The sequence below is a fragment of the Liolophura sinensis genome, chromosome 6 (assembly GCF_032854445.1).
Source record: "Liolophura sinensis isolate JHLJ2023 chromosome 6, CUHK_Ljap_v2, whole genome shotgun sequence".
NCBI classification, from domain to species: domain Eukaryota; kingdom Metazoa; phylum Mollusca; class Polyplacophora; order Chitonida; family Chitonidae; genus Liolophura; species Liolophura sinensis.
Window position 1 is genome coordinate 4,308,786 of NC_088300.1, and position 20,905 is coordinate 4,329,690.

The 20,905-nt window shown below is 40.5% G+C and overlaps 1 protein-coding gene across 2 annotated transcripts; it reads right to left on the reverse strand.

Annotated features, from left to right (window-relative positions):
- Window positions 1-3,611: 3,611 nt before the first annotated feature.
- On the reverse strand, window positions 3,612-19,449 carry LOC135467754 (alpha-mannosidase 2x-like). 2 transcript variants are annotated; one of them, XM_064745589.1, is made up of 2 exons: window positions 19,391-19,449; window positions 3,612-7,053 (listed from the first exon to the last, which is right to left on the reverse strand). In XM_064745589.1, the coding sequence occupies exon 2, from the start codon at window positions 6,963-6,965 to the stop codon at window positions 3,723-3,725; it is 3,243 nt and encodes a 1,080-aa protein (XP_064601659.1). In that variant the 5' UTR covers window positions 6,966-7,053; window positions 19,391-19,449; the 3' UTR covers window positions 3,612-3,722. The 2 variants fall into 2 exon arrangements, with proteins under 2 accessions (XP_064601659.1, XP_064601660.1); XM_064745590.1 differs by lacking the exon at window positions 19,391-19,449 and adding an exon at window positions 13,129-13,187.
- Window positions 19,450-20,905: the final 1,456 nt, after the last annotated feature.

The following is a 20,905-nucleotide window of genomic DNA, read 5'->3' on the forward strand; positions in this document are numbered from 1 at the left end:
TTTATACTGGGGGTGTGTTGGCTCTCGGCCAATGTGTGTAAACTCGGAACCTACGTCCAACTTTCCGGTTTCCCGATCGTTAAGCCTAAAACGAACTGTACTGTTCGCTACCTTCTGGGAAGAAGAGTTTACCGGAAATGTACGAACTGCACTTCGGCGGTTTCCGACGGCAATTCTCCTCCTAAAACAGAAGACCTTAGGACTACGCAAAAATTGAGTCGCCCACAGCGGATTTTGGCGCTGGATGTATATATAAGTTATCAACTTGATGTACATATTAGATTTTTTATGGCATACACCTGCGAGGAAATGCATACACTATTAAATGCTATTTGTTTTCTTTTCCTTTAAAGGTTTTCGTCGATTATTGTACGAGTCCCTTGTCCGATTATTTACACCTGTTTGAGATAGATTTTAGTTCACGGCCTGACTGATGTAAGGACATTTGAGCGAAAGCGCAAAAGCGCAAAAGTCATTGCCTCCAGTCTTTCCATACAGCTTCTGCTAAGCCGACATTTCCATGGCAACAAGACTGTGGGCTGGTTGTGAGGGAAACATATGTAAAAAGGCTCTCTTGTGTGACAGTGATTAATTTTGTGAACATTTAATTCCTCCACATGAAGTTCTGACATTGTTTCTGTACACTGTAGCTAAATTGAGCGATATTTGATCGGACCTTATCCAACCATCCTGATGAAAAAAATGTGTCCTGAACACAAAGCGTCAGGCATTTAAACATCTCAGATGAATTTAGTTAGCGTTCTTGTGGCTAAGGTATGACACGGAAAGCAGCGTGCCATCAAACCATGGTGAGTTATCCCGGACTTGGACGCAGTCATTCACTAAGACAGGCAACTTGCGGACAATTCCGCATAGTCTGGTAGCTCGAGGCTGTATTGGCGTCACATAACACGTTAAAACTTTCACGTGGCCCCAAGCCTGATGGTTCTTTATAAAATGGAACAAAGAAGGACATAACACCACAGAGTTTGAATTACCCGAATCAATATAAAAATAGTTTATTTTTCTATAACACAAAAATGATTCAAATATCTGCACATATATTGCTTTTAAATCATAACACAAGAAAATCAACCACACACTTCATGACGTAATAGCAAACTGAACAAACTGACATAAATTTCGCCAAACAATATTGACAAAAGATACGTAGAAGAGAAAAACTGAGTACATTTCCTCGAAAAGACCCGTTGCAGTTTTTGACTGACTTGGAATTATCTCTTTTTACTGACTGACGTGTACATTTCTGGAAGGGACAGAAAGGTGTGGTAAAACCCAAGTGTCTTACAATGCCATTTCCGCCGTCTTATATTTAACGTGCAAGAGCGGGTATGGTAAATGCACTCTCATACGTATATCTACGAGTACCTTTGACGACTCATATTCAGAAAATATTCAAATCCAAACATCCATTTTTCCTGGTAAGGTAAGAGAGGGATAATCAAAATAGTCACTGCAGGACATAACTGTAATTATATGTATTTCTTAAATAGTTTCACATTTACAAAGCAATTTCTGTACATTATAATACAATGCACTCTTATTTACCTTAAAGATTAAAACATGCCACTGTCCTATCAACTTGCATTCACCAGAAATGCCATTTACTCCTCCAAGCGTGGAAAGAAAAAGTCATCAATATTATGTTATTCTATGATTAGGAGACTGGTTTAGCATTGGCCAGTGTGTTTTCCTGCGTATCGTGATACATGCATGCTGACTGAAATTTCGGGGTGGTTTCAGGCACTTCAGAGCCATGGCACACGTAGATGTATCCTGGGGAGCTGTTTGACAGATACTTACTGCATGTAATCGCTTAGATAAATGCTTTCTACATGGTGTGCAACGAACAGATTCGTCTGGAAATTTCAGTTACTGATAGAGCTAGTCCTGGACACAAAAAAATACTGAATGTAATGCACCGGGTCAACTTAAGTTAGATGTTTATTAAATATGGAACAGATATCGAAGGGTAAGCTGTCAGCATAGCAGAACTGAACACGGCTCGCACAATGATAGTCAGTCATGCAATGCCCAGAAACCACCTGCGCATGCGTTCCGATACAACGCAGAGCGTAACGTGTTAGTCCGGTATTCATCGATGGAGTGGAATTGGTGAAGAGCTGAGATGAGTTGAAGTCGCTGTGTTGTCTGTAGGCGGGATCAGATGGGCGAGCTGGATAAGCAAGGATTGAGTTTCACGTCATTTGTAATTAGGCAATAAAAACAAGATATAGTCACGACATCATGACTGCGTCTGCATAGAGCGGAAGTACTGATGGCTGAAGCCTCATTGAAGGATCCACCGTCTTCTAGGCAGGGCAGGTGAAGCATGACTAGTTTGGGTCCCCGTGGGTAAAAACACGAGACTAAGGACTGTGTACACGTAAACAGTAAGCTTCCAAAGGAAGCAAACAGGCACGATGTTGCCCGGTAGGCGGGGCGTATGAACCGCATTCTTTAAGTGTCCGACCATCTAATTCCTGAAGCCGAGCCCAGACCCAAATGTTAATGGGATAAAAGTGTCGCAGTAGTGTAGGGCATGTGTTTTATTCGCAATCAGAACAGTGGTGTAATTAAGCATAGCATATCGTACCATAATTCACTTAGCGGCGTAAAAATAGCAATTGGGATACCACAACCTACCTACCGACGTACGTGTTCGTCACTAAAGCTATAAAATAATATGTCTATCAAATACTGTACCTAAGTTGCTGCAGGCGCAAGGGGTATTTCGATAAACAATAAACTTTTTAAACTGACAATAACAAACTAAGCCAATCTCTAGCAGAAAAGAAACTTTTAATAGCAAATTACAACCTAATAAAATACACTAACATGCTCTCTCATCAGCACTGTGCGATATGCATTCTGTACAAAGACAAATGGCACATAATCCTGAAATGCTACAATCCATCAAAGGAAAAGAGAAATACCGGACGTTGGCATACGTAACATAAAAACCTGATTATCACAGACGGATTAATAATACGGACGCCACATAAATATTGATGGTTCCTGCAAACTGGAAGGATAGCACTCCGCATCGTATGATTGTGATAATTGTTAATGTTAACTCGCATGAATACATAGATAAAATCATGACTATGAGAGATCGACTGTCCATACCACGGCGTCATACGTTTTGACTGCATTATGATATAAGCACTGATAGGAATTACACATTCTATATCGGACTCCATTTGCGTTTAAACTCGGTGGTGGACTGTGAATTTCGCGTTCTATTAATCTACGGGTAACAGCCATTGCACAAATAAGTGCCATACTTCTGGTCTCAAACGTACCACCTATCAATGCTATTTCCTAAACTTCTACACTTTCATATGTAGTCGTGTTATTTAAATATACAAATTACATATAGGCTAACTATAAGCCAAGTATCTTTGGAAGCATTTTTCATAGGCTTGTTATATACGTTTTGTTTTCACTGATTCAAATTCAACTCATTCCCTATCCTATAACGTCTTAAAAAGTTTTAACAGTGGAATAGTATCAATTAACCCATTCCCAACCGCCCCCACTCCATCCGTCCCCCCCCCCCCCCAAAAAAAAAAACAATAAAACATCACATATTTTGTACATCTCTCAAGATCCGGTTTGCTCACATATGATACATGATACTACCAACAGGTGTGCCTACACAACGCATTTTGCCATTCTTTAATTTATTTTTCAGAAATTCACCACTGAACATGGAAAGATGCAATTTCCATAGGCGAAAGCTGTAGTCGCCCTGTTCTTATCTTTTTCAGCTCGTACATGTACGACAAAGACATCTTTCGAACCTGTTTCAAATGAATTTCACTCAGGATAGAATTGAGAGCGAGCTCTCCATGACTCAGGGCGCACGTTAGACCAGATGCCGGAAATGAGCAGTCGAACCCTCGTCTGTGCAGAATTACTGCTGTCCCATTCTCCGTCATTAAAGATGTCATTAGATTCCTCAAATTCACAAGGGTGATGTCACATGGAAACGGCTCCTTGAGGAGTTCCAGTTTCCGTATTCCGAATTGCATATTTGGGGTTGCATAGAAAGCCTGCACGGGGTTCTGCAGCAAGTCATTCATGGTGGAACTTATCAAAGACGGATAAGAGTAGTATTTTAGTAACGATGGAGTCCGCTCAGACTCAGAATATTCTACTTGCAAAACAAAGTATAGTCTGGTAGGTTTATTGTCCTGGAGTCCTTCCCCCAGGCCCCGGTCATCGTCATATATAAGCATCCGATCTATCATGGCCTCCATCTCGCCATTTTTCAGACTGGCCACTCCAAGAGCTTGTCCGCTGTGCAAGGTGACACGACGAGACGGATCTTCCAGAAAGCAGGCTGACGTCATCGGGTAATAGTTCCCCTGGATAGGCAGTTTTGCGTGGGTTTTGCGAGCTATGAACTGGTACCCATTTTGGTCTGTAAAAAAGTTAGAGCGTTTACCAAGATCTGTTTTCACACGCATAATTACCTCCACATCCGCCATCTTAAAAAGAAATATTTCGTTTTCTATATGTAATCCCATACTCTGGACAGTAAAACCGGAATAAAGTTTAACCAAATGTCTGAGATACTGCTGGTGAGCAACTTCAACACTGGACATAATAGGTCCCTTAATTACTCGAATAATGAAGGGCAGTTCTTCAAATGTTCGCGCCTTTCCCTCGGGGTAAAAAATATAAGCACCACTACCACGAGATTTATACTGCAGGAATTCCAGTTTTGTTTCGGTACGTAGTCCAGACGTTTTGTTGACAACAGACTGCAAATAGCCCGTTTTTTGAGAAAAAGTAGCTTTTAAATGTTCATTTTGTAGAACAATTTCGCTTCCAATGTCAGGTCGATATTCTATCAGCCGCGACGTGCTCGGGAGAACGAAATCTAAAGTGTTGTACATGAGAATTCCGGCAGGGTACAATTTGGCTGGCTCTTCCGAGAGACGTGTCAGCTTGTACACAACCAAGCCTAGGGGCGCTAACTCCACCGGGAAGACAATTTCAAAATTAACTTCTGAAATTCTTATAGTGGCTACCCAAATTGGGTTGAGCTGGCATGGGACGGGCATATCATTTTCATCCCTAACTTCTACAGTGTCGCTATCTACCTGGAGATGAACTATTTCTTTTCTTGTCTGTCCGACAGGGTTGAAGAATACAACATCTGTTCCCTCTTCAGAAACATGGATATGCTTTCTCTGAGGAAACCTTAGAAACATGGTTTTTGTTTCTGCTGGCAGCAGTTTATTTTCTGACACTGAGACCGTTCCTTTTGTGAGCAGCATCTGCATGGCTCCGGCTATAGCCTCATGGGTATGGTTGTATGCCACGGCCAGCTTCCTCATGTAATCACCGGCCACATACTCCTTTGAAGTTCCCGTAATTGCATCGTGATGTTGAAATAAAGCTAAGCTGCGTCTGGCCTGTTGTAAGGATGCCAGATAGACATGGTGATTGTCGAAACGGTAGCCTAATTGCTTGGAATATATATTGGCGAATGTTGTAAGGATTTCCGCCGATCTCAAGTTGTTCTCCACCTCTCTGGACAGCCTCTTGCCGAACGGCCTCGAGCTGTAATATCCACTCCAGTAAGTGTTATCCCGATCCGAGTAAGGGAAAAAGTCACCACTCAAGACAGGAAATCCACCAGATTTTGTCTTTGAGGCTCTTCCCTCAGCAACTCTCAGTGCGTCGAAATAGTCTGTTAAAGTTCCAAACCCGACATCAATATTCCAGTCTTTCCTAGAATTCATGTACTCGAACAGTTTCATGTAATTGTCATGTTGTTGTTGCCATTCCTGAGGCTTATTAAACCTGAAGTCGTCCCCTAAGGGCACGAGGACGGTACCGTATTTGTACAAGGAAGACTTTTTCCGGTATTGTTCATACAAATACGTGGCCTGCGACTCGATATTGGTGTCGTCTATCGTCTTACCTTTAGCTTCATTAACTTCCCCGGGAATGTGACGGAAATCAAACATAAGGCACATAAAGCGGTCCGGGCCACACGTATATTTGATAGTGTACAAAGCGTAGGGCATTACGTGACACATTATATCGGTGGTTCCGGACTGGTCCCAGAACTGTCTCCAGCGAAACTCTAAACTCTTCTTGGCAGCCAGGTACCCTTTAACACTGCCATGAACACGCTGTATAACCATGTTCTGCAGACCGGTTTGTTTCCACAGGTAAGAGACCGTAGACGAATAGCCAAAAGAATCAATGGACCAACTATTTACTGGTTTTACATTTAAGTTTTCCAGAATCCATTGGTGACCTTCGATGATTTGCTCTATTAATGAAAAATAATGCGTGCTGGCTTCGTCTGGAACCACCCATCCGCCAAGCACTATTTCTAACTGACCTTTCCTGACTAACCGGCGGACCTGCAGTCTGACATGGTCTTCCAAACTATTCCACCAAATAGACAAGAATACCGTCTCTGACCACACGAAGGTCATATTAGGGTACTTAGTCAACCGTTCCACCATGTTATTTAAGATATGTTGGGTCTGATCAATATAATACTCGTCCAAGGTTTTTATCCAGCCCGGATCGTTGTGAGAATGAGGCACCACCACAACTCTTAAAGGGGCCGCTATCTTGTCCTTCCTGGTTAATGGTGGCCGCGTCTCCACAGTTGGCAACGGATAGGAGCCATCGTAACTAGTTCGGAAGTTAATCGAGTTGAATATAGACTGCGTCGTTATGTTGGCTGACACATGATAGCTCGTCCCAAAGGCACAGTCGGAGACCGGCTGAATCACGGGTGAGTTGGAATCGCGTAAAGGCCACAGGTGGGTTTCCATCAATTTACGTCTAGGTACATGCCGGTTGTCCTGCAGAGTCTGGACGTTCAGGAACAGATACAGGGTGACACTGATGAAGAGGGATGCCCCTACGAAGATAACACGGTGAGAAAACTTCATTGTTGTCATATTGTCGGCCGCCAGAGATTATATGTTCGGGCAAAAGACAAAGGCGAATGCCTGACAAACTCTGGCACGTTCCTCATGCTTTCTGATCCTGCAAACAGAGAAAGAAAACTTTTGAGAATGTGTGTTTAACATTCAAACAGGCTGCAATAAATCCCTTTGTTGCCCAACTAATTAACTTAAACCATGAAGAGCCGCTATTAAGAGGAAGTTACCTGGATGTGCGATGTCTTTGTCCTCGGGTTAAACTGTATCGCCTGTTATCACCTGTTATCAATGAGTAGCAGATTTTCCGGAAACAAATAAGCCAGTCCTACACCGAGCATTAAACTACTAACATGCAAACCGCTGGGTTAATTGTGCAAGAGTGTAGCATCAATGCGCTATCTGTCGGTCTCAAGTGCTGCCCGCTTGGTTTCCAGGTATCTGGAGTCTTCGATTGCTACTCCCTTTAAAGGTAGCCTTTGTCGATCGTACAGGCTTAAAAGGACTCGGAGTAAGCACGTGACCGCCTTACCTGTCAGACAAACAGAAACATAAACAGGTGACTGTCATTAATTACCTGCTCCTCTCTGGCCAATGGCTTAAGTTTGATCGAGATGGCAGAAGAGACGCTCAAATCGCTGACACACTCCTATCGATCCTTTTACAGTCTCAGTGGCACGACCATGCAGCACTTTGGCCAGTTTTCACCGCAGGTCTCTAGCACACTGTACGACCCGGTCCCTAACCGTATGTTCAAAATAAATTGATGCGCCGACACACGAGCATAAAATTGGATTACCCGCATTACGAGACTCGGCACATGTGCTTCCAGAACAAGCAGCTATCTCTTTTTAATGGGCACTGTATACTCAACTCAGCTCCGATAAATTCCAAGTAGGAAATAAATAAAGTTAATGAGCAAATAGGAGCGAGAGTTACTAATGTCAATCAATGCCAACATATTTAACTAACGGGCGCATTAGCTCAAATGATACTTTATAATTCCCTTTGCCTGTGTAGATGTAGCTGCCTTTGGGCCAACAACTGGACGTTAAAAACCAGAAAAATAAACCTCAAAGCCGAACCATTAGTGAAAGGAAACGATTAACGACACAATGTTCAACAGTTCCCATTTAAAGTATTACCACCTAATTGGCCGCGGTTGTTACTTTGTTATACGTAGACACAAAGCGGAGTGAGGTTATGTCTTGGGGGAACAATTCAACATACGCACAGAACACACACGCACATACTAAAACAGGCCTTTAAGGTGTGTTCTAATACAGCTTTACGTCGCGCTGTCGCAACCACATGTGACACGAAGTTATTAAAATGTGGTATTTAACACGGGAAAAAATACATTTCTTTGACATTAGTGTGCGTTTATGGTCTTACATATTGACGTTGACCGCTCTTTTCCTTGACTTCATCTGCAACTTATCATGTCGGTATTTCGGTTTATACTAGAAGTTTTTTGATTGCAAACAATCCTGAAAAACTTCAGGCAAACTAAGTCATAGCAACTCATCAATTAACTCTAAGGTTATGAATACTTGTCACAAATAATCCTTGAACGTGCCTATCAGCAAATATTTACATGTAAAGTTGTATTCAAACACCGGGTCATCAAAGAACTCATGGACAAGAGAAACATCCTTCTTTATTCGACTGGTGAGGCGTAGTTTCCATGTGTGCAATAAGACGCAGAAAAACCTATTCAGCAAAACGACACATCATATTGTACTAAAGCTTTATTGACAGGTGGCTTCGGTTGTCTGAATAAACTCACCGTTACAACTGCGTCAGCTAGCGATCGTTCCATGCTTAAAAAGTCCAAATATCAGTGAAATAATATCACGTTCGAAGGCCATGTTTCGACAGACCAATAACTTGGCGATGTGCATCTGTATCCTCCACTTCATGGCCAGAATTTCCGAAGACACCAATATTGTATAGGTCCGTTACACAATTGATGGGCAATTACCGACAATGTCACACGTTCACCCCTGGTGCTCTGAATAATTTACCATACATACGGAGTTTCAGAGCATCCTTGAAAAGGCAGAACACGGGGGGGGGAAATTCCTCACTTGAGAAATCCATCTTGGTCATAAGTTGGAAACAATTTCAGTGGTTTGTGCAATTTCAGTTGTGATACCTATACGCTTACAGTTGTAGGCCTACATCCGTCCTCTTGAAAGCTACTGGATGGAAACAATTCGCAAGATATATTTGGTTTCCTGTGTTACATTTTGAATGGTTCCCCCATTTCCCTCAACCCTTTTGAAACCAGAACGATATTAAAATTCTGCATACAGAACCCTGACATATTTAAAAGCGTGACACGTCAACACTTATAAAATATATAAAGATTTCTAGAAATTCAAAACAGGCGCATTATCTCTACTGTCAAAGAAGACGTGGTCTCTTCCTTATTATCCGGCCAGGAACAACACCTGTGGCTCGGAAGTTAACCCCCTATCCAACGATTACCATGAACATGCAAGTTCTTTGTGATATATGAACAAATCCTACAATGTTACGGGAAAGTTGTGAATATAATTCAACACAGTCACTACGTTTGACATTAAAACCATACCAAGATGTTGCCTCACCATTTTGATTAAACTCATCTTCATTACATCATGTCAGACACTACGTTTATCGCTCCGGTTTATATCACTCTTTTTATTATTCCTTGATTTGACGGCTAAGCGAAAGTCTTCTCACCGCAACGTAACAGACCGTCAGCGTTATTCAATCAGATACTTACCTGCTCAAGCTGGCAAAGCATTTATGCAATAAGAAAGTTTTTTGACGCTCCAAGAAATAGTTTGACACCATGTTTAGTGTTTAGCCAATATGACAGCAAACCGGCAACTAAACCTACCTGTTTCTGACTTTTTCTGCCCCCATGCCCGCTTACTACGTATCTGGGGGTAGTCGGAAGTGCTTGTGTTTCAGATTTTACCTTCCAGCGGCAGTCAATGCGGACAACCTATGCATGTTGTTTCGTCTTTTCTGTTCATCGATAGAGAAACTACTATTTGATTGGATACTTGAATGTGTACTAATATTCATCAGGTATCGAGTTGGGTGGATCGGATGTTCCTGTCTGTTGAGTCAAGGTAGTACAAACATTTCTATATGTGTAATGTCTGATTTGATTAACTGAAGATGGTTCAAGTCCCGTTCACATAGTGCGATTTGGCCGATTACACTAGGACAATGTCGAATGGACAAATCGCATCGTCTGAACGCGGCACATGACAAAGACCTGTCTTATTTTCATTCCACCGTTCGAATTCGATGAGTTGATACGACAGGTCTCACTGTGTGAATTCTGTTTTAACATTTATGTATTTAATTAATGTTTACGGGTTGTACAGAGACTAAACTCACCAGTCAATTAGCAGTATGATGTGAACTGGATACGACTTATCATAATGAGAACTAGCAGTTAAATAAAGAAAGTACTGTTACAGGTGTCTCATCGAAATGACTTTGTGTGGCCACTCAGAACTCGATGTTAATTGTACGCGTAAATGTTCTCATTTGTATTCAAGAGGTTCCGATTGACTTTGCACCAAGTTTTATTCTGTCTTTTCTGACGGCAAGAACTAAAAATGCAACTGAAGACTGGAATCAGCAGCGGCATACCACGGAGACTGTACGCATTACTACATGGGCACATTCAAAGCATGGTTGTAATCCCAGTGACTCACACCAGACATTGCAGTACTGGCTATTTACCAAGGAACATATTTAAGCTGATACCTAAATATATTCAACTGCAGATAAATAAGGTCCATACATTTTAAGCTATATACTCCTTTGGGTCATGCGACAGTATGCATGTAAGTTAATCATTAGTGTTTCCTCGTCTGGATAAGAACTTACGTTGTGTATTATATTTATACACAGAACACGGACAGAACACTTGAAGTCGCAGCAGGACTATAGGAAGCTGTGTTCGAGCAGGATCTTCCTAGATAATCAACGGTTATAGGTCCAAAAAGCCTCATGGTGAGTTCTCATAATTCTTTTCTTTATAGAGACACGCCAGCATGCCTGCCACTAATTTTATTTTCAGGACAAAACCGCGATCTCTTGAACAAGCAGGAAATATAGAGAATCAAGACACAGGTTTCGCAGATTTATAATGTCTAGGTCCACTGTCGCGATCTCGACAGTGAACTTCAGAAGTTATGTCACAGGCGTAGGCAATTTATCGTCGCCACCACAGCAGTTAAAATGACCAGCCGATAAAGATCACAGACTACAATCACCATAAACTTTCTAGGGATTTAACTATGTCATCTTTTTGTCAAGCCCAATGTCTGGCAAGTAATAGTTCACCCTCAGTTGTCTGCCCATTACGTATCCCCATTCTTCGAACATTCTCGTTGCGGAAGAGAATTCGTCGCATCAAAGGGTGAAAATTTCAGACTAAATACAATCAGCAGTAAACACATGGAAGTCAACTTAGGTCTTAAGTTTGTGATCTAGGTATAGCTATCATTTCCGACAGGAGTGAATTAAGGCAGCTACAGAATGACACCAGCTGCCTGGAATTTACCACCGACAAATAAGAATATTGTAAAGTCCGTGCGGCAAATACTTCATTCATTATTATAACAGCATATATTTTCTGGATTACTATAATAGTCTTTGGCAACTTTTTATTGTGATGGCATTGTGGTTTTTTGTGTATGATAGACGAGGGCACTTGAAAAAAGTAGATGATGTAAGAATGAAGTGCTGATAAATGTTACATGGTTTTTTTCATACCTCACATCATCAACCGCGGCGATGACTTCGCTTCATCTCTGTGAGATATTGCCTATCAATTTATTCCACTGCTTCCACCCCAACGCGAAGCGTCTTTAACTTAAACAGTTGTGTTGTGTTGGGGATTCAATTCAGTTTCTGTGCGCCTGTTATGTATTGCGTTCTGTAATAGTGTGAGGATGAGGTTTTATCGCTACACTTGTTACCGGTAATGTCAAATGGGTTCCTGTTCTCTCGCTTCAATCTGGCAGGAATGAAGACGAATCTTGAAATAATTCCTCCAGTTGGTTTCTGCACTCGGTTAACACAACACCAGACTCGCTGCAGCCATAAAGCTTTCACTTAAGAGTAATTTGTTTACGATGTTTGACAATCAACTGGCTCGCCAACACGCCACCGGCTATTATACCACGAGTTCCACACAAAACTTCGGAACTTTGACACCGCACAGCGTGCAGTAGAATATACAGTTACAGGCTAAAGTCGCCGCGTATGAAGCTTTCAAAGAACAACAGGGGGTTCATATAGTACACAATTATATATTTCCGTTCTCAACTTTACTCTACTGGGATTAGACATGAAGTTTATACTAAGCTATGAAATACAATTGATGATAAAAACCCGTGGACGTCATAATATGCATTATACAAAACTAAAGGCTGCAATTTTTTCTGCCGTTATTCCAGACAGACAAAATCTGCCGTTGTGAAACCTATATCATTTGTCTGTCGTAATCGTCGGCTTCGCGAGAACAGAATTACAGGTTTGGACCTGCATAGGCTGAATATATACTACTGAACGAGCACTTTGCCCCGCAGGCGCGACGTTGAGGATTTCGTATAGCGCTGATGCGGGACTGTCTACCGCTCCAGGGGCTGAGGCACCAGTCAAATTAGGATGCGGATGTCTGACTTAAAACATATCCTGAATTTAATGGAGAAGTACACTTAACGTAAGCGATAAAATCTTTCTCGGACACACTTTTGTGCCACTATTCTCCTGCAAGGATCCCCCATCCAGAAAGGCCAAGGTTTTTAAACTCGGATCTTAGCAATATCTATGGAAATTAAGCAGACTTTTAGATCACTACATCGTCACCTTTTTCCATCTACAGCTAATGGCACATGGGCGATCATCAGAATTAGCTTACGTACAACAAAGTGGGAATCAAATCCATTATACAAGATACAGACTGAATCATGGAAAACATGATAATATTATAATCATCAGGATAATATTAGTTATCCTACATTAGCTATAAAAGTATGAGGAAAGAAATGTTCAAAGACTATTCCACAGAATTGGTCTGGTTGCAAAACAAATAGGAGCTCACTGGACAATACTGAACAGCCCAATGAAGAATTAACAGCGGGTAAACTGATCAACTTACCATCGAGTTAAGTTCAAAATCCCTTCCCTTTAGCAAGAATCATTGGTGTTTAAGCTAATACTCTAACTTCCATCGATGTAAACGCTGTTGTGCCTTGGCCGCCTCGGATCTATATGGATGTCATTACAGAGGGCTGTGTTACCCACTGGGACAGCATACCCCATCCTGCTCTCCAAACACTATATAGACTGACGATGTTAACATCCACGCCTCGCGTGTTCGCACACGGGCTAACACAAGCCTGTCGATCCTGTGAAGCCTGCTAACTCCCCGTACCATAAACAGCCCCACTGCATGGGTGACTGGGGTTGCGGGTTAGCTACCACATGGACGCACGGGTTAGAGAAGCTGGTTATCAACGGGCGGTCTTCATCCATCACATACAAACCTTTGTCACTACGCCTTGCTCACTGGTGTTCAAAAGTGTTAGCAACTTGTCCAAACACTTAACGGCTTCAGCAGCTGTTCAAGAAAATTTTTCTCCTCGTTCCAGAATTTGCTTCTAGGAATGCAACCCCTAAAACATGGAAACTGTTGATACTACAAAACTCTCACATTTGCCCTCCGATGCCAAGATCACCTACCAAACATAGCGAACAAGCCGCTCTGTACTTTAAACTATAATGATAAGACCTTAACGCTAATTCAAACGAACGCTTATTCCGGATAAATTTGTCTCATTAACACAGTTAGAATTAAGCTACCAATGGAGAATGGCATGCATATATATATATTTATATTCGACCTATCAGTTTCATGTTTGGGTATACTTAGGACCAAAATGCCGCTTGTCACTTCCATACAATAATTTGTGGGCACCCAACAGCACTGTGCATTATATATTTACCACATTCTTTTTATTTTCTAAGTTGTTGAAATTATGCACGGTAATTACACGCAAATGGCCTGATATAAATAAATTTACTAGGTATCATTTGAACGTTATAAATATTAGCGTATTATTGGCAGTGGTTAAAATAGGTCTTAGAATAGTAACGAGCTGAGTGGTGGACCCTGACATGGACAAAACTATTTACACGTCAAAGGTATTTCTGTACACGTTTTCGTCGAGTAAAGACTATACTGGATGTTCAGTGATAGTTAAAACAGACGAATCCTCATATGTAACTAAGCAGGTAAAGTTAGTTTTGTAAATTCAAAGGTATTTGGAATTAACTATTCCTGTCTAACTAGTAAAACTTCAGTCATTTCATACTAATGTTACAAAAGCAACGCCTATACTCTAGTGCACTTGTTCAAATTTGTCATAGCCTATGCCCTGAGGCATTAGCAGTGACTCTAGTCAGTGGAAGAATGGGTTTACCACCAGCACATCTGGCAGATCAAAAACTGAGCACCTGACAGACAAACATATGCTAATCTTACTTACTGTAAATACATAATTAGTGCTAGTTAATGAGAGAGCTATACAGTAACCTGCCCAAGGTATCAGGGCTTCACAGTGGAGCAGTGGGTTTGTTTAACCCTGGATAACAGGTACCAGCTGAGAACACAGCTGGTCCCACTGAGAGGCAGCAAGATGAAGAAGGTGATAGGTAACAGGATTACCACCGCACAGATGAAGTAAGTGAGAAACTCAAGAAGCCATCTGCCTCACCTAATTAAACAGCTCCCTGTGATGTGTTAACTAACTCGGACTGTTATCACTTTTAACCGTGGGCTGTCTACAGCCAATCATTGGTTAACAGCTTTTTTTGCCATTCATTGTAAATTCATTTCTCATCATTAAATTTCTGATTTTGGTACAGTGTACAAGTGAACTGTCACTGACTATCTGTCATCCGAGGGCACATGTCAGACAGTAGAGTGAGAAAGAAACAAAAACATAGTTAGGATGTTACAATGGAACAATCTGGTGAAACTACAATAATATCAAAACATATTTTGCTATGTTTATATATTATTTAGGTTCATCATTAATAACAGGGATGTAAAGGTGTAAAGCTGCTGTCCTATAGAATGTGATTAGGCTCTTGAAGTAGATGGAAACCAACCCACTTCACTATAGGTACTGCTTTAGACATGAACGAGTGAATGACTTGGGTTTAAAGCCACATTTCTGGTCCAGAGAAAAACCATTCCCAAAGTAAGCTAATGAGTGTCACTTGCCTACACTTTTCCATTTATAGTATAACTCAGGCTTATTACCATCCTAGTTTGAAGAGCAGAATAATGAAGACATGTGTACTGAACAACATACAAACAATAATTCCTGAAATGTTTACGGGAAAGAAACTTCAAGAATGAAGAAAGCTTCAGTAGATGCTCATATACTGTGTCTGCAAATACCTCCATCTACCGATTATTTTCTCAATGAATTAAATTCAGTCAATATGTGTGGAATGTGGACGTGACCTATGAGATTATGATTATTTCAACACTTCAACAAAATTCTTGTGAACTTTACTCATGTAATGTCTGCCTTTGCAAAAAAAGGGAATCTGGCTTAAAAAGTAAGGGAATCTGGCATAAAAAGTAAGGGAATCTGGCATAAAAAGTAAAGTATCTGGCTTAAAAAGTAAGGAATCTGGCATAAAAAGTAAGGGAATCTGGCATAAAAAGTAAAGTATCTGGCTTAAAAAGTAAGGGAATCTGGCATAAGAAGTAAGGGAATCTGGCATAAAAAGTAAGGGAATCTGGCTTAAAAAGTAAGGGAATCTGGCATAAAAAGTAAGGGAATCTGGCATAAAAAGAAGGCAGTTTCAATTAAAGTGTTCCATGCTCTTTGACGGATGCACACTGCATTTTTATGTTTTCTTTCCCTTCAAGGGTTTAATGGCAATTTTAGTTTACAAAGAACTACTAATAAATTAAAAGAGAATATGGTTTTGGGCTTACTTCAAGTACAGGTTTGGTGGCTGAAGCTAAAGGTGTTTTGTTTTGTAGTATCAGTATTGTATGGCTCTGGCTACAGCAGTACCAGTTAGTACACAATACTGATACACCATGTAGCTGGCTGAAAATTGGATTTTAAATGTTTCAAAACACATTCTATCTTTCTGTCTGACTGGAGTGAGAAGTGACCCATTTGGCCCGGTCCTCCAGTTTATCATTCAGATGAGGCATGTAAGATGGTGGGAGTTGGAGAGCCTCAGTGTGTGAGCTCTGATTCCTGCTAAGGGCAGCCTGATGATGCCTGCAATGATGCTCTAGGTTTATTGAGTTAGGGCTTGACTGACAGCCAGCAATCTCTGGAGGCTAAGATGGGGTGAAAAACACAAACTGATAAGTCAGCTGACTCACTTAACTTGTGCACAAAACCATGTTTTAAACATTAAGGAATTTGCATCCGCCTAAAAGGTTTGGATGTGCAAAGCAAAATTCTCCATTAGATCACAGGTTTTGTATAACAGCCTCACATGCTTTTTTCTCTTGTCACCTTTTCATACACTTGCAGACAGAGCTTTTGTCAGGTCTGGTTTGGACGCTAAGCCTATTTAAACAATCATTTTTTAACAGCTGATATAATGAAACGAAATTTAATTGTCTAGTAAGACTGTTTCTACTGATATTAGCTGCTGATGGAATCCTTAAATGAATAGCTGGCTGGCATTATTAACCCTCATCCATGTGGCTTCTACTAAATACCACAGCAAACATTCACATGTATTCATGCTTATGAGGTATGTATAATTGTGTCAATAGACATCATCAGGATCATGAGTAAGGGGACTTCATCACACTATTCAATACTTTCCTTACAAAACTGTTACCAGACAATGAAAAACTTACCCCAAACCAACTGTTTTCTCTCTACACATACAATTATTAAATGGTATATGTACAATGTTCAAATGTCCAAGATACTCTGCTCAAATGTCCCACATACAAAGCTCATATATCCTGCTTTACAATGTCCAATGCTGTGTATACAATAATCAGATTTCCTACATACATTCTCAAGTGTTCCATGTACAATGTCCAATTGCCCGACTTACAATGTCCCATTGCCTGACATACAATGCTCAAATGTCCCGCAAACAAAGCTCCAATGTCCCCACATACAATTCTCCAATGTCCCACATACAATTCTCTAATGTCCCATATAGACTGCTCAAACACCCCACATACAATGCTCAATTTTCCCACATGAAATACTCAACTGTCCCATACAATACTCAAACATCCCATACAATACTCAAACGTCCCATACAATACTCAAGTGCGCCCACATGATACTCAAGTGCCCCCCACATGATACTCAACTGTCCCACACACAATGCTCAAACATCCCATACAATACTCAAGTGCACCCACATGATACTCAACTGTCCCACACACAATGCTCAAACATCCTATACAATACTCAAGTGCCTTCACACGATACTCAAATGTCCCATACAATACTCAAATGTCCGATATACCATGCTTAAATGTCCCACATACATGTACAATGCTCAAATATTCTACATACAGTGCTCAAATATTATACATACAATGCTCAAATACATACAATGCTCAAATATTCTACATACAAAGCTCAAATATTCTACATACAATGCTCAAATATTCTACATACAATACTCAAGTGCCTTCACACGATACTCAAATGTCCCATACAATACTCAAATGTCCGATATACCATGCTTAAATGTCCCACATACATGTACAATGCTCAAATATTCTACATAAAATGCTCAAATATTCTACATACAATGCTCAAAAATGTCCCACATATACTACTCATAGAATTCTGCTAACAATAATACGACTTATAACCATTTGTCAGTAGTTGAGATGCAGTCTGACAAAACTACAGCTGAAGTCACTGTAGCCTAAGTGATACAAGTCTACTTATGGTCCAAAAAAAGTTTAAAAGCATGTTTTAAATGCATGGTAAAGAAAGTTAGATTGAGAGTGCTGACTTGTAAGCTTAACAACTTGTGAACTGAACAAGCAATCCATTAAACTGCCCTGCAGTTTCAAAAGTGAACCCAACTTCAACTTTTCGATCCTTTTGTATTATTAGTGTCTTGCTCTTTGCTACAATAGATTTCAACGACTATGACACTAATTCATCCCCTGTTTGTGGCAAGTATTCATTTCCCCAGAAAAAGCCGTTTGTGTTTAGAGAACTCATTCAGCACAATGGCCAGCCAAAGAAAAGTGTGATAAAATTTAGATTTACAGTTTCATTTTTCTCATCAGCATAGCAGCTGTTACTGTATAATAGAAAATGCTTAGTCTGACCTGCTTGTGCTGTTTTATGCACTTTGTAATACACTCATGTGCAGTGTCTGTTTTGACTGTATTTACGTTGTACATATTGTCTGAAACTAAGCAAATAAAGCATGGAAAGTGCACCTATAACTAAATTTGGGGCACACGGTTTCCTCCAACCATAATTCTAATCACTGTGGTATAAGCACGAGCAACATGAGTGAGAATGGCACAAAACTCCAATCCAATTAATAAATGTGACAATTTGTGAAGCAGGTACACTCCCTCCCCCCCCCCCCCCCCCCCCCACTCCCTCAGCACACACACGCACACACCTACCTAACACCCCCTACCCCTTCGCCAACCACCACACACACAGCACACTATGCATGCACTTTTGGGGGCCTCTGCAGTCAAGGCAGTTAGTCAGTGCGAAAGCTTCTCACCAAGACCTGCAGATGGTCATGGATTTCCCCGGGCTCTAGCTGGTTTCCTCCCACCATAATGTTGGCCGCTGTCATTTAAATGAAATATTCTTAAGAACGGGGTAAAAGACCAATCAAATAAATAAACAAATAAATACATCCACTTTTTATCTGATTTCTTTCTTTCTTAAAAGTCTGACACATATAAGGCTCTACCCGTTTCCTATGCATAGTCCTTCGTCCAAAACATATATAGGCCAGAACACTGATGTCTATCAGAATCGAACTGACAACCAGCTGTTCGAGTCGATATAGAACACTTGTTGATCAAGCTAATTAAGGCCTGCACTTTGTTACACACTGCTGTATGGCTAAAAGTACACATTGCAGAACTATGCACTTTCTCGAAATAAACACAAATGTACTGTTTACATTTTACTTCGTTTCACCAAGCAGTAAGTGTGCCACAGAGCAAAATGAAGCGATGCCGGCCCATGAGGTTTGATGTGGAGGCGTAGGCTATCTCTTGGTATCAGCGACAAACGACAAGGTCAGCAGTATGGTATCCTCACCAGGTGGTTGACAAGCACTGGTAAGAAATATAGTCACCGCCTACAAAATACTGCCTGATAAAACTGCTGTCACGGTACACTTACCTTTTATTTCTTTCAAAAGTTTTGTGCCCTGTGTTCTAAGCATTCCCACACAGCCAGCTTCACGCGGAAGCGCTGGTGATCTCCCACAATGCACCGCTTAGCTATGTTTGTCAACACTATAGTCACGTGACTTCACCTACGCCAGGTAGTCTTCAGGTGAAGAATTACTAATACATCTTAGGATAACGAAATGTCACTCCGTCATTTGAGATAAAAAAAGAGCACCACTGTTAGAACTGTTCCACAGTGGACTGTTAGTTTTACACTTCATTAACTAGCATGGACGGTGAATTAAAAAAAAAACTTGCATTTGTAGCATTTAACACGTAACCTTCTCATAAAAATAAGTTTCGTCTGTAGCACGTGCAAGCCCACATTTAGTGTACATATATGTATGTGTGATACTGAATTACATGAACTTTACTCAATAATGCCATAAATTTATCATGAACTGTAGGCCTACCTTAATTCGACAGTTTGGGTATAGGCTCAGCGAACTGTGCCAAATAAGTGTTAACCGGTAGGCTAATTATGGCAATGTTCAAGCTTTACCTTAGTTTACCGTATTTATTTATTTCCGACAGTTTAATGCCGTGTGTTAGGGTGTTATAGGGATACATAAGCACAAGGAAAGAAGAACAGAGTCGCGTGCGCACGATAGATGACCCATCAGGAACCTACAGGTCCATCTGACAAACACGCTCTCGATCATTCGTCAATTCTATATATAAACTCCATCTGGCACTTTCGAGCGCGCGACCAGCGAGCACTTATAAGTAATAGTTATATATAATATAATAGACTGAAACTCAGCTTGTGTAAGTTCAATACAAGAGAAATCACAATAATGCCTGAAGCTGATTCCAGTTGTATTTGAATGTTCGTACAATGTAATGAGTATAGGCCAATACACATTGGTGACATACCTTATACTGTAACAGAGAGCAAATTTGAAATGTCAACTTCTCATCTGGAGACATTAATGTTTCTGATTATACTGTTACAGTGACTTACATAAGTGCCGTACTATTTGATACACATTTCTGTATGATTTTTTTTACACACACTCGATAGTAGGACCGATTATAAACGGTTCATTATTTTTGATTTACAAAGAATTGTTTTTCACCTAGGACTGGAAACTAATTTCTGATGAAAAAATATATTTTGTAAGCGAGTGAAGATAACACATGGGTGAAAATGATAATAGAATTCGCGGTGGAAATATTTTTCATATGAAACAATAATTTCCTCTATACAAAGAAATGTCTTTTGTTGAAAAAAATAATTGATTGCTGTAGTAAGAACTGATTTCCTGGGGAGGGATCATTTTTTGTGTAAAAAAATATTTTATGTGATAAATTCATCGACTAACTTTACTAATTACTGAGAAGTTTGTAAAGAATATAGGCCTATATTCTTTTGAGAAATGCAGACCATGCCATTTATTATTGATGAAACGATCTTTGCTGTTTCACGAGAGGTGTATACAAATAAGGAATACTCGAAATTATG

What these genes read in the sequence shown, in the direction of transcription:
- LOC135467754 (XM_064745589.1), bottom strand. Translation starts at nt 6,965, where the DNA reads ATGACAACAATGAAGTTTTCTCACCGTGTTATCTTCGTAGGGGCATCC.